This window comes from Anarhichas minor, unplaced genomic scaffold (assembly GCF_050575085.1).
Source record: "Anarhichas minor isolate MPS153535 unplaced genomic scaffold, ASM5057508v1 ptg000017l, whole genome shotgun sequence".
NCBI lineage: Eukaryota > Metazoa > Chordata > Actinopteri > Perciformes > Anarhichadidae > Anarhichas > Anarhichas minor.
Window position 1 is genome coordinate 9,260,519 of NW_027466463.1, and position 14,513 is coordinate 9,275,031.

The window sequence follows — 14,513 nt, forward strand, 5'->3', positions numbered from 1 at the left end:
CATTTTGTATGATTTTGTGAAATACTATACCGGGCCATTTTTTTCACTTCACTTCATTTATTATACTACTCTGGACACAGACATCAACATAAGCTGCAGCTGGTTGGCGGAGTCACACAACCGCTAATCAGTAATTCTACTTTGATAACGTGAATAATTCCATGTTGTTATTCATTGTATGACATGATTCATACAATGTGTCCATGTGTCAAGCATGTGTAACTCATGTGCATGTCCTTGTCTTGTCACTAATATCCCGGCTGAAGATGATACACATGTTCAGAACGAACAGTCGGCTCTTATCTCACACACACACACACACACACACACAGTCAAAGATTTAGCTCTTTCGCTAATTCAAATCTAAAACTGTAGATTCCCAGTTCTGATCACACAGCCGAGGAGATCAAAACTGCTTCACCACACTTCACATTTTCCATCCACTTTCACTGCTTTCGGTGTCTGGTGGAACACCGCCACCTGCTGTTCAATAATCCGCTGCTGCTGCTGCTTCAGCTCTGGAAAATATTACACGGCTGCATTGAATGGCATAATTGCGACCGCTCTAAATGTTTTCATACTCCGGGGACAAAGCCCCACATGTTTGTGATTATGGCCACTGTTCATATCATGTGGGCTTAAATAGTGCATTTATCTTCTGAGCATGTTTATGTAACACATTAACCATGAGCACAAGCGGTTACTGATCTTTTCTAGTAGATTCAATCATGTGCAAAACATGTTTTATGATAATTGTCATTGTTTGTTCTTCACTGTCTCCTCAATGTGACTTTTTCCCCCCTCGTCCTCTGTCTTGCTCTCTAGACCCGGCGATGTCTTTCAAAGGGCTGAGTCGAGCTTTGGTCCCCGAGTTCGCTGTAGACCAGCAGACCGCCTCCTCCTCCTCCTCCGGCCTGCCTCCTCCCAAAGACTGTGACCTGGACACTGAGAGCACTGTCCTATAAGGAGGAGACCCCCACGCACCTCCTCTCATCATACGCACGCCTCACGTAGACCGCTCGTGTTTCGTCCCGGGCCCATATCTGCAGCCCTCCTCTGCCCGTCTTCTTCTCCCAGTCCAGCCTGTATGGAGGACTTTACTGTGACTATAATACCCCTTCTGGTCCACCACGGTGGAAGCCCACAGCTCTCGGTAAACAATGGCTATGATAGTGTATTACGTTGAATAGACGAGGTTAATGTGTGTTGATTTTATTTTGACAGGGAGCTGCTCTTTTAGCCGATTCTACAGCTGATGGTGTCAGTGTCTGTTTCATTCTCAGCTTTTTAACCCGGAACCAAATTATGCAAGAATTTTAATAATCAATTAATCATTTTTTGGACTTTTTATAGACCAGATGATTGAGAAAATGATGAGCAGATTAATTGCTGCTCAAATCACCACATTGTACCAAACCACCACAATCTCCAGGTAGCTCTGGTTTCCAGTCCAACTGTCACGATCCATGATTTACTTCCAGTCCTCTTGACCTCCACAGAGGCACCAGATGTGGTCCTGAGGAGACTTAGTGACGCAAAGCCTCTGCTGTATAACGCAACACACCGTTCATCATTTTACCGCGCTCCCTGCAGATCAAGCTCCAGACAATCACCCAGCAGAGGGCCGCTGATTATGACATCAGACAACTGTGTCAATGATGAGCAATACAAGGCATGGGTACTGACCGGGGGAGGGGGGGGGATGCCAAAATGACTCGTTTTGGAATTTGGTGTATGGTTTTGTATTTTTTTTTTTTTATGTTTTAAAAAATGGCCTTAGAACGAGCAATTGAAAAAAACAAACAAGGTATTTCTATAGCATGGGGGGGGGGGGGGAGTCAGCAGGCGATGTAGAAACCAAAACTGTTGCTTTAAGTGTAGCTGGTGACTGCAGGTTTCCGGTCGTCTCAAACACTTGATTTTTGGATGGAAACCTCGTCCTATGTTGTTCCCTCACTCCTGTATGTATTTATTTACCGATTTAAAAAAAACACACATTCCCTGTGGCTTGACGTAATTAATGCAGTCTTTAAATGTAAATCATGCCTTATGGGTTCCTCCCAGAACATGTAGTAAGCATTACATATTTACTGTATGGAGAATATACTTGGCTCCGAGTACTACAGTATTTCCAAGAAGCCGTCTTTGGCAACAAGTATGTTTCAGGGACGTAAAGGAAGGTGATTTGACCCTCTGCAATAGAAGTCTTGTATCGTTCCACAAAAGGTTGTGTATTTCATGTGTTTTGGTTGATTTCTCTTGAGTTGTATGAGCAGAAGTAGCAGGATTAAACACCCACCCAGCCTGGAGAGTCAGTATTTTGCCTTTCTGTTTTTACATCGATCTTTGTGTTTGGGGGGGGGGGGGGGGGATGTAGTGAAAGGACACTTCTTACCAGCCTGAACAGAAAGATGCATAAACAAGCTGATGTTGCACTTGAGCGCAGGCCAATGAGGGGTTTCCTAGTGAACTGGCTTAGTCTTTCCCACTGAGCTGAGGACATGCTGCGCTGTTAAACCTCGGTAGTGATGTGGTGTTAGATTTATTTCTTTTTTTTTTCTTTGCCAGGTCAAAAGATTAAAAATGCTTTGTTGTATTTTCTGTGCAAGTTTTTTGCTTTTTTGGCCTCGGATGTAATGCGAGTGAGTGTTGTTCCCAGAGAACTGACCCAATATGGTACCAATGAAGAAAGTCTTGGATGCTGCAGTCGCCCTGAAAACGAGTTAATTTTTTTCTTCAGAGACGATCGAGCGTTATAACCCCCCCCCCCCCCCCCCCCCCTCTGCTCCTGTACCTCGCTGCCTTATCCCCGTGTATTAAAGGGAGCTTGGCATCTCAAAGCTCTGCAAGATGAACAAATGCCATTAAACTAGAATTGGTAATGCTGCATTTTAAGCTCCATAGTTTTGTATGTATGCCGTCTAAAACATGTAATATGTATGCTTGGTTATACACCTTTCCAAAGAAAATAAAGTACATGAAGAAACTATTTAAATCTACTGATGGTTTATATGTTTGTGTACAAACAATAACAGCAGTTTTTACTTTCAGGCATGATATAAGTTTTATAGATCAAAAACATGTCCTTCATTTGAAAGCATTGAACAAAATGTAAAGGTTAAACATGAGCAACTCTTTGATGAAAACATATAAAACGGTTATAAAAGGGAGCCTGTAGGCAACCAATAAATAAACCTAACGAGACCAACTGTTTACTTTAAACCTAAATATCCAGGGAGGGGAAACTACCAGCTGCACATCTTAATACATTAACTGCACCAACATGCAATTGATTGGGACAAGACACACCGTTACCACACTAGTAGCAGCTAGGATTGCATGTTCACGAGATCAGTCGCCTCGTGAGCCCGACTAAAGCTGCGCATAAAGAATAAATAAAATGACACTCTTGAATAAGAAAATGAACTAAAGACACACAAGCATACAATACCAAATGGAAAGTGATGAGCTGTGCATAGCAAAAACTGTACATTTACACTCAGTAGTTCATCAACATAATTACAACACAGCTACGGGTATTCTGTACGTTAGATGAGTCAAGAGAAACCAGAAAAGCAGAAAATGACCATTTACAGGTAGTACAGGTTTTTTTTTTGTTTCTTTCCCACATGCGCATTTGACATTCATTCATTCATTCAGCCACCCACTTGTTGAACCCAGGCTGTGTTCACAAACAATCAAGAGATACTTGACAAAGTGCCGGAAGCACACAGCTCAGCCCAATCACAATAAAGCTGCCTCTCATCTTTCTGTGCTGACGAACACAAGACGCGCTCTATGAGACGGACGCGTTCACCATGTGCTGATGCAGTGAGTGTTGCCTCGCTGTGGAAGGTGTTCTGAATAATGTTTGGCAAATGAATAAGTTACGGAATGAATTTCGAGTCCACGCAGGCAAAAATCACACCGCTGATGCTGAATGGCCGATGACGAAGGAGGAATTATTATTGAAATAATACCATCTATTTGAATTTATTAGAGGATTAAAAAATACTGATGGACATTTAGTTGTGCAGGGTTGCCAGTTACTTAATGTGGATACATGATGTTAGAAAACACTCCGATGTCTATCATCTCTAAATCAAATCATGCTGTATGGGAAGCAGTGAGAGCACCGCTGGAGGAAACATCTGGCTCCGTACGCGCCAACTAAACCACACTTGCCTTGCCTCTAGAGAACTGTCGTCAGTCTACATCTACGCTTAATCTTTACAATTTTCAAATATGATCTGATAGAAAATATAAACTTTATATAGTCATGTATTAAAGTAATCTAAATATCCAGACCAGTTGTTTTTATTACTTACATCTCATTGTAATGCAGCATCAAGATGCACTGGAGCAATCAAAATGTGCGTGTATGGTTTCCCTCATGTAACTTTTACTATCTACTACTATGTCATGTTTGTATTAAAGATGTAAATAATGTAAAGACTGGTTTGAGTCATCAGTGTGCGGTGGGTTCCTGTGGACACCTGAATGTTCCTGCTCTACCCAGCACCTGAAATAACAGTAATATAGCACACGGAGCACTCATTAGCTGTTGTGACTATCTACAGATAAATACAGCGCATCTTCATTCTGTTTGCTGAAGCAGACGTGGTCTCTGTTCCCGTTGGGTTGAGTGTCTCTGTGCGTGATCTTGGCACTTTGGTTGTGGAGAGCAGAGTGAAAAGAGAGCCGACCGGCCTGTCGATTTGGCCAGACGTCTGCCCGCATTCCTTGCCTTTACCAGGCCAGAGGGGACGACAGTCGGGGGCTTCTGGGGTTTTCTGGAGTCTGGGTTTCAGTGAGGGCTCTCTGCAAGACACAAGTCATAATCTCAGGTGATTTATACTCATTTCAACATATTATTTTCAGATTTGGAGCACATTCGGTTATTCCACAGATGGCATCACTTCGCAGCTTAATCAATTTATGTCATAAAAAACTTCATAGTATGGTATACAATATGAATGTCAACATAAAGTCATAGTATAATATAACAGAAATATTATATAAAAAGTTATAGTATAGTGTGCCATATCAAAATGTCAAAAATGACAGATGTCATAAAAAGTGAAATTATAGTATGTCATAAAAAAGGCATTAAATGTTACAGTATAGTATAACATAAACAAATCCCAGTAAAGTATGCCAAATAAATGTGATGAAGTCATTGTATAGTATAGTATGCCAAAAAAATAATTATAAAAAGTCATATTATAGTATAACAAAACAAGTCATAAAAAGTCATGGTATATAGCATGTCGAATAAAGTCATAAATAAGTCATAGGATAGTACCTTGAAGAAAATTTGTGAAAAAGTCACAGTATAGAATGTCATAAAAACGTTATAGTATAGTACATCGTAAAAAGTCATTGTAGTAAAATGCAAATTGGGTAATCTTTTCCGTAACATAAATTCATAGTATACTATGCCATAAAAATGTCACAGTATAGTATGCCATTATGATGTATGATGAAAAAAGGTCATAGCAGGCTGCTGTCAGTCTGTGTGAAAGCACCAGCTGAACACTTAATCTGCTGCATATATTCATCTATGAGCTGCTTACCTGCAGGAACAAGTCAAATACATCATTGCTGCTTCTACAGTCACAGCTGAAGAGAACAGTTACAGCATCATCTCACCTCAAACTTGCCAATGAACTCTGCGAAGATGGCGAAGAAGGACTCTGTGTTGGCGGACTTGCTGTCCTCCCCGAAGAAGGAGGCCACCTTGGAGAACTCCTCCATCGCTTGGGTCTGCAGAGACTCCAGAGACTGGATGGCAGGGTGGCTGTTCTCCATAAAGCTCTGTGGGTGCAAAGGGTCACACATCAAAGAGGCACACCTGCCAATCTTTACACATCAAAGTCAGTTTACTTGTCATGAGGGGTTCTACTAATGTCTTCTATGGCCCTGAAGGAGCTTTCTCAAGTCAGGAAATAACCTTGATGAAGTTGCTACACACTTTTATACAAACTGGAGGTGTCAAGAAAGCTAAGCATATTTCCCAAAACGTTTCCTTCCATGTCACAACATGTCAGCAACCAGTAGCTTCCATGACCTGGTATATGTATATGTGTATTATATATTTAAAGCAGTTAGCGTACGCTCATGACGGAGGCAAAGTGGTCCTCGGAGGTGGGTGGGATCGTCAGACAGGCCTTCCTGATGTCCAGGATGGTGGAGTTAAGGTCACTCAGCTCTGCTGTGATGGCCCTCTGGTTCACTGAACACCGTTGGATGGAAATATTAGGTGATGAGTTAGCAAAACAGGAGCAGTTATTAACACCCGTACATGGTTTAATTGCTTTTAGTTAAGTCGGCCTGCCCTGCAGTGACACACAGCGCACTGCGTACTGTATGGAAATGCTCATTTCACAGCAGAGTTGAAGCGCACTGCTGCTGTAACATCATCGTACCCTTGGCTGCCAGAGGCACTGTTGTGAGGTCTCTGGAAAAGTTGAGCAGCTCTGGGAAGTGTTGGCACAGAGACTTGGCCAGAATGTGGAGGAAGGTGGATTTCCCGTCTACTGTTTTGGTTGTGCTTAGCTGCGGGACAGAAAGGAAGGAATGAATGACCAAAGAAAACATAGTCAGGATGAACATAACGTGGCTGAAACGCAGGGGTTATTGCTGTACCTCGGTTAGGAAGTTGATCTTGAAACTGGTTGTCTTGTGGCTCTTGGGCTGGCCGTTGTTGAGGTAATTTCCCATTGCAAGTACAAACTGGGCAAAAAAAACAACTTAATGACCACAATTAATATAAAAATGGATGGCTTCACATTCTTTTCCCCTGCTCTGGGTGTTTACCTCCAGGATTTTGGCCAGTTTCTTGCTGCTCTTTAGCTCCACTGAAGCCTTGTAGATGTAATCGTACGCAACCTTCATCTCCTCCATCCTCTCCTGCAGGGTGGTCTTGAAGTGGAGGCTTCGCAGACGGGTTTTATACTCGGGCACCATCAGCATCTGAAACACACAAAAACATTAATTTACTCAAATCATTCCATCTTGATTTTTTTTTTTCCAACTTTGGTTGAGTGTCCTTTGTTGGCGTACCTGGAAAATGAACTGGTCGGGCTCACTCAGTTTGGCCGGGTCCTGTTCAAACTGCTCGTACTGTTTGACCTCTTCGTTGTCCGGGGCGTAGAGCAGCAGCTGCTTGATGTGGGCGGGCTCCAGCCTGTCGGTGGTCATGTCCATCAGGACCTGACGCAGCTCGCTGGCAGAGAGCTTCAGGTGGGCGATGAGGATGGCTGCAGAGAGGAGGAGGAGGAGAAGGAGGGGGAGGAATTACTTGCGTTTTTTTCGACATTGTGAAGAGGATCAACATGTTCCTGACAAAACCTTTCATCCCCCTCTGACGACGTGTAACTTTCCACCGTGTATTATTCGAGACTTTGACTTTATATATAATATGTTTTTTGCCAAAATGAGATTTCAATTTCTATTTTACTTTTTCATTTGCATGAGTATGTTATTTACACATGCATCCAAGGCAGTTAAGATATTATCACTAAGAAATAAATCCTAAATATCCCAAGATGTACCAGTTTTATACAACTCACACTGTAAACAACAGAAACTTAAAGAAATGAAAGAAAATGAGCTTTTCACTTGTATGTAACAGTTGCTTTGGCTTCTAATTACAGACCTCTTAACACAAAATGTTTTGTTTTTTTATCGCCGCATGGTGTTTATCACTTAATTTTAATAATAGTTGCAATTTAAATAGAGTGGTCTGTCACATAATGCTGTAAATACATTTTCATCAATACAGTGTCTGCAGTGGTTATTTGCTCAAAGATTATACAAATAGTACAGCAGATGTAATGATTCCACTTTGCATTACTTGCCATTATCACTGTTGAATTCATGTATTACTCACATCTACATTTTCACATTATGTTACTTATTTATCTAATTCAGGCTACCATGCTGTAATTAGGCTAAAAATAATCTCATCCAGCTAATCTAGTTCTTTAGACTCAGTTTAAGGATTGCTATATTAATCTCATTTTATCTCGGATAAGCGCTTTTATTTTGAAATAAAGGTTAACTGAGCAGAGCGTTTAAAGTCGAAACTGTCTTCAGTGTTTATATGATTTGCTGAGTGCTGATCATGTGATTACAGTAAAATAAGGTAGGTGTGTTGGGAAGCCACCCAGCATGCATTGGGGCAATAGATTCGACGTAACAACACAGGTGTCATTGCATGTGTTCCTGCATTGTTCCTGGTGTTCTTTTGTTCTACATTGTGCGTCACAACGTTGCCACACTTTCACCACACTTAGAAGTTAACCTGTGAATGCGATCAGACTATGAGTGATGTTAGTGCATGATGGACGTGTTAACAGAGAGCCTGCTACAACATTTTAATAACCATGAAGAAAATGAATACGGTAATTATTTTTAATCATAAAGTGGAACATGTTGTTTTTAGGATCACCAAGTGAAGACACATTTTCATCATGAGAACATGAACATTTATTCTCTTAATCACAAGAAGAGGAAGGAGAGGATGCCGGCAGTCAGTGGAGAATCACCGCTCTTAATTTGGAATGAAGGAAACACGGCAGCAAGAAAGACATTTTACAGAAACTAATACAGCAGGTCAACCATAACACAAAGTACAGGATTATTGACAGTCAGCTGGATCATGATCAATAACTCCATACATGAACTCATTTACGGATACAAATGGCTCTCTTTCTTAGATTTATGATGAAAGAGTGTTAATAATAATAATAATGATGATTTAAGATGAGAACATGCAGGGTATTAAGAAATCCTTACGGTGATCTGTTATTTTTCACAATAAAGAGTTACTTATACATGATAAAATATACAGAAATATAATAAACAATACACAAGAAAATATAGTTTTGAGATAGTGTGAGCAAAAAGACATGAACTCAACTGAAAGATTCTGACTGCTACAAACGGAAATGGGAATAAATCAAATGTATTAAATGATTAACTGCAAAAAATAATTGCGCAATTAAAGATGTTTTTCCATTTTAATAGCATGCTCCTCATTGTCACCGAAAAGTCTCTTTCATGTTCAGTTGGAACCTTCACCTATCATGCACCAACACCACTCGTAGGTTAACTGTGTTCACTGGTAACATCCATTTAACAGTCATGAAAGTGTGGAAACATTGTGCGGCACAATGTAGAAGATAATAACAGCGGTAACAACGCAGGAACACACACAAAATGAATTTATTGCCCCAGTACATGCTGGGAGTGTTCCCAACACACCTGCCGCACGTAACTGCAATCAAATGATCAACAAATCATATCAACACTGACCAGGTTTTTTATTCTTTTTCAAAATAAGAGCGCTTATTGAAGGTAACTCAAATCCATCCTCAAAATGAGTTCAAAGAACCAAATTAGTTGGATGAGAATTAACAGGATAACTTAAGCCTGATAACAGCACGTTAGCCTGAACTAGTTAAGACACATTTGAAGAACAACATACTGCAATAAAGAAAACTCTTCAGTCAAGACAGAAAAATGACAAACAACCTTATTTTTCCAACACAGTGCATCGAATAAAAAAAATGATAAGCGTAATATAATGAACAAAATGTTTGTCTGTTTACTGCTCCGTAGCTATGTCATTTATTAGGTCATAGATTTGCATCGACATCCCGCCTACTGTAATGTGTTTCCTGTACAGAAACTTTGAATGAATTAGCTTTCTGTGACAAAGCTAATCTGAATCTTATCATCACCACAGGCCGTGACCTGTGAGTGTAACCTGAACTGGAAATTGCATAGTGTGTGTACATTTTCCCAAACTGACGAAAAAAGTCTCACTTTCATTGGGTAAGAGAGGCCGTTGTTGTTGTTGTTGTTGTTGTTGGATGGGCTTTGAGTCTCTCCTGACATGCTGCGCTACACTCTGATCACATTATCCAGGATGACAGCTGTTGTCCTTTTCATTGAGATTAAGAATGCCGTGAGCAGACCCGACACTGAGTTCAGGGTCTGCACTTGAACAAACACGTGTCTATGTGACAGCTGTGTGGAAAAGTGTATGAAAGCAATGTGAATGCATTTTACTCGACATCACCTACAGTCTCAAAACACAGTTGGCAGAAGTACATCAAGTCAATGGAGAAAATCTATCCCAGCGTTTTGCATTTTAAGATTTGATTGAGTCAAGTCGGCGATTTGAAGCTATCGTAAAATACTGTTGTGTGTGTGTGTGTAAGTTTGCCGTCGTCTCACAGACTTGAAACACGACCGCTCAGGTGTGACCGTCTGCCGTGTTTTTATGGTACTTACAGGCGTTGTAGGCTTTCTTATGAGACAGAATCTCCACCACGTCTTTCTTTTTAAAGTTCTCTGGCAAGAAGGCTGGCTCTGGAGGAGAGACTGATAATATTAACAACAGTGTGAGGATGTGTTCTCCAGGCACCGGGGGGGTCCACACACACACACACACACACACACACACACGCACACACACACACACACACACACTAGATGTGGAAGGTTGATAGGTTAATATCACAGCTCCGCCGTTTGAGTCACCAGAGGCCAAAACGTCTGAGATATCTACAATAAATAATAGCATGGTGTGTGCCTCCTTTGGCAGAGCCGTGTTATTACTGATCTCTGTCAACACAGGAGAGGAGTTGGGGGGGTTATGGTGCCTTATGGAGAATGGATTTGATGAACAGGTGAATGGAGCAGCTCCAAAACAGGTTATGCAGAACATCATAACTGTGAAGGCACAAACAAAACAGGAGATGTCAATAGATAAACACATATATTTACTTTCACTGCAAACAGGTCCTCTGCTAATCAGTTTGACTATCACCGTATGACAGTCAGCATGATGTAAATAAAGATACGACGATGACACTGCAGTATGGGAGGGGGGGGGGGGGGACCACAAGTACACAACGACTTACTGGATCGCCGTTGAGTCCCGAAGTGCAGATCGAGGTCCAAGAACTTCACCATGTCAGTGAGCTTGTCATAGTCCGAGTCCTCTCCGAGCTAAACACAGACAAGGACACAGTCAAGGCTTTGTCGCGTACAAAGAGCTGTCAAAAACAAATGTTTCCCCACGTCTGATAGGGTTGTAAAGCGAGCCCAAAGATCCACCATGTATTCTATTTTAAAGAATAAGATTAGTGCCTCCATGCTGCCATGACTCATCAGAGACACGAGTAGGTCTTTCCAAATATGAGCAGAGAATTGTAGGAAGAGTGAGCAAATTCACAGCCAATGTGCAAAGATTCACAAGTAATCTTACTGTATTTACTGTATTTAAATCACACATTATCAAAGACTAATGTAACGGACTCACCTGACCCCATATCGTTCCCTCAGAGTTCTCCACCTGCTCCCAGCGCAGCCTCTTCACACTCATGTGGTTGGTGTCCGAGGCGTGGTGGCCCGGCTTGGGCAGCGGAGGCGGCTCACAGGGTGGAGGAAGGGGTGGAGGCGGGGGCGGCGGTGCCTTTGGAGATTTACATTCTTATTTTAATCTTCTTCTATAGGACATATGCAACCGCTCACAACTTTTAAGTTTTCACCAAGAGATTTTGTAGCATTTTGTTGAAACGGCGCTGGAATCGTCTCCCCACTTTTTACTGTTTACAAACTCTCCCATTAGACATAAAAGGTGACATCACACTCAACACTGCGCACCGACGTTTCAGCAGATGCTGAAGTTTGCTTGAGATTTACCAGCTTTTTCCACACATTTTTCCTTTAAAAAAAATGTGTGACAGAAGCAAAGAGCTGCCAAAAGACGCAGTATGGTCTTTGTTCTGTCAATCTCAAGGTCTTCTATTTGCATACACATATTGTGTGATGCCAAATATAGCATCAAAACTTTTGAAGTTCTGTTGCTAGGGCGCTCACTGCTGTGGTTCATCATCATGTTTTAAATAACTACTGTAAATGTATATGTTACCTGTTGTGACTGGTGTTCCTGTCGTGGGGTTTCATAGCTTTTGGTGTGACTGGGGAGGGTGGAGTGAGGGAGGGTGGAGTGAGAGGCCGGATGCTTCGAGAGCAGCGAGGAGCCCGCGGGGCCTTGGCTCGGACACTGGGACGAGCCGTGCTCTTCGAGGGACGGCGGCAGCGGGCCCTGGTAGCTGTGTTGGTGGTGGAGCTGGTGGTGTCTCTGGAGGACGAGATGGCTCGGTCTCAGCGGCTGAGGGGAGGGCTGAGGGGAGGGCTGGAAGATGGGCTGCAGGATAGGCTGGGGCTGGCTGAGCTGCCGGGGGAGGTAGCAGGGGCGAGACGGCTGGGAGGAGCGTAGGGTGGTGGTACCCAGGGTGGAGTGGCTGTGCGAGAGGCGGGTCGTTGTGTTGGTGGTCTGAAAGCGCTGGTGAGCTTTCTCTGCCTCTTCTCTGGTAGGGAGCACTATGTTTGGAGGACAGCGGCTGGACAGAATGGTCCTCGGAGGGGGCGGGGGAGGAGGGATGATGGGGTGTTGCGGCTGGAAGGGCATGCGGCTGCGGGGGACGTGCTCGGGGGAGAAGCGGACCGACGGTAGTGGGTCAGTGAATTGAACAGGGGGCGGTATCAGAGCTTGGAAAGGCGGGGGAGGTGGGGGGCTCTGGGTGGGAGGTGGCGGGATGGGTTCAGACCCCGAGGAGTAGGAGGGAGAGGACGCCTCGTCGCTGCTGCTCTGGTCCTCGCTGCTGCCACTGCTGAGGTGGCGAGGCATGAAGCCCGAGTCCTGGTCCTCCTGGAAACTCATCTGGAGGGAGGAGGAGAACACCATCACACCTGATAATCACAACTCTCACTTCAACGTACTCTAATGCAAAGCAAAAAATGCATTGCGTGGGCTTTATTTATTTTGTCTTGCTTATCAATCTGGACGCGCAGTCTTTCACTTTTTTACCTACTAACGGGATAGAAAAGTCATAAAAGATGACAAAATAAAATAACATCATATTTATAATGCATGCAATTAAATGTTATCAGTGGCCCAACCCGTCTATTTATGGAACACAAGAAATGCAATCTAATAATGTGAAGTTAACTGTAAAATACCAAAAATAATACGAAAAAATGATCAGTTTTACGAACTCAGGCAATTATGTAGAAAATGCTGCGCTCCACATTCCTGACGACAAAGCAGTAACACGGCTCTTTGTTAGACGATCTTTACGTCAGCCAGCACCTCTAGATAACATCTTAACCGTAGATAAAATTAGACTCTACTGTGTAACTGAGTATCATGTTTTACTTACAGGCACCCCTCTTCTTCTGAAACCATGACAACCACCTTGATATATCTGTTCATGTGACACAAGTGTTCATTGTAGCGCACATTAGAGCTGCTCTAATGTAAACATGCAACACTACAACGGCATTACTTCAGGCAAATGTGAGTTTGCACAACAGCAAGATTGTCTTATGAAATGATGCTACATGTAATATTTTAGCATTGAAAATGTAACTGTGAGACATTCGTATGGTTTCCCTGAACAAACACAACTAGTACAGTTATCTGCTACAGTGCATCTTACATTGTGTGCAACCGGGTCAAGCTGTAAAGCATAGCGAGGGTATTACTCTACAGCACATAACAGGAAGGTAATTACATTGTTCTTTGGCCCAAACGATATTTAAAATATTAACAAATGTCAGCAGTGAAGGTACAAATAGTATTCCTGGCATGAGACAGAGACTGCCAATCATTTTACAGCAGTTATACTAAGGTATTACAACTAATTTAAAAATGACTTATTTGTATTTAAAAATAGAAATAATCATTTCTGGCCTCGTGATACGTTGCATGAACTATTCAACTAACCGGAAGGCGCACTCACAATTCATGAAAGGCTTGGTGGAGGAATAATGAGGTATTGAAACGTATAACTCTTGAAAACAAATTGAAAATACCTTAATTTTAAAAAAGCGTGTGCATAAAAACAGATGATGATGCAGTAGATTAGAGGCGGGTCTTCCTCACCTCCTCGTAGTCGTTCTCCCCGGGTACGAAATCATCCACCAGAGTGACCCGGTGGCCCAGCTGCTCGCTCAGAGCGTCCAGGAACTTGTCCGTGTCCCGGCTGCGAGGCGGCCGGGAAAAGGTGAACAGCTTCTTGCGGCGGGTCAGCGTGTTGGGACCGCCGTCGGAGTGCTGAGGGGAAGCGGGGGGGCTTTCCAGGCTGACGTAAGGGTTGGACTCCACGCTGCTCTGGTGGTGGATCTGGTACACGGGAGTGGGGAGAGGCTCCTTCCAGGACAGCGACAGGCCGGATTTACGACAACCTGTAAAGAAGTGAACAGAAGATGGAATCATGATGTGTTCAGTGTGCGACATTTGGAGCTCACACTGCAGATGTTTCTATCCAGAGAACTTTTAAATGACTTATTATGCTACTTATTCCCTCGAGAAGTGACGCGCGACATTCTTGGCCCGGTTGTCGCCTCAGGGATTCTTTCGTCTGAGAGGTTACCATGGCAACAAAAAGATCAACTGCAGGCTCTTATGCACATATTTAGATTGTACA

General features: G+C 42.8%; 2 protein-coding genes across 8 annotated transcripts in view; one reads left to right on the forward strand and one right to left on the reverse strand.

Annotated features, from left to right (window-relative positions):
* Positions 1-2,596, forward strand: part of arhgap17a (Rho GTPase activating protein 17a) — a 25,561-nt gene extending 22,965 nt beyond the window's left edge. For all 7 annotated transcript variants that reach the window (XM_076093337.1, XM_076093338.1, XM_076093335.1 and 4 more), the window contains one exon: positions 826-2,596. In XM_076093337.1, coding sequence (XP_075949452.1) covers positions 826-965 — 140 coding nt within the window. In that variant the 3' untranslated portion in view covers positions 966-2,596. The remainder of the gene's footprint in view (positions 1-825) is intronic.
* Positions 2,597-2,999: 403 nt separating this feature from the next.
* Positions 3,000-14,513, reverse strand: part of grid2ipb (glutamate receptor, ionotropic, delta 2 (Grid2) interacting protein, b) — a 31,689-nt gene continuing 20,175 nt past the window's right edge. The window contains exons 14-26 of the mRNA XM_076093323.1: positions 13,970-14,271; positions 13,245-13,289; positions 11,951-12,745; positions 11,339-11,491; positions 10,938-11,025; positions 10,306-10,383; positions 7,066-7,262; positions 6,820-6,975; positions 6,649-6,735; positions 6,429-6,558; positions 6,117-6,235; positions 5,653-5,817; positions 3,000-4,821 (exon numbers count right to left, since the gene is read on the reverse strand). Of these exons, the coding sequence (XP_075949438.1) occupies positions 4,750-4,821; positions 5,653-5,817; positions 6,117-6,235; positions 6,429-6,558; positions 6,649-6,735; positions 6,820-6,975; positions 7,066-7,262; positions 10,306-10,383; positions 10,938-11,025; positions 11,339-11,491; positions 11,951-12,745; positions 13,245-13,289; positions 13,970-14,271 (2,387 nt within the window). The 3' untranslated portion in view covers positions 3,000-4,749. The remainder of the gene's footprint in view (positions 4,822-5,652; positions 5,818-6,116; positions 6,236-6,428; positions 6,559-6,648; positions 6,736-6,819; positions 6,976-7,065; positions 7,263-10,305; positions 10,384-10,937; positions 11,026-11,338; positions 11,492-11,950; positions 12,746-13,244; positions 13,290-13,969; positions 14,272-14,513) is intronic.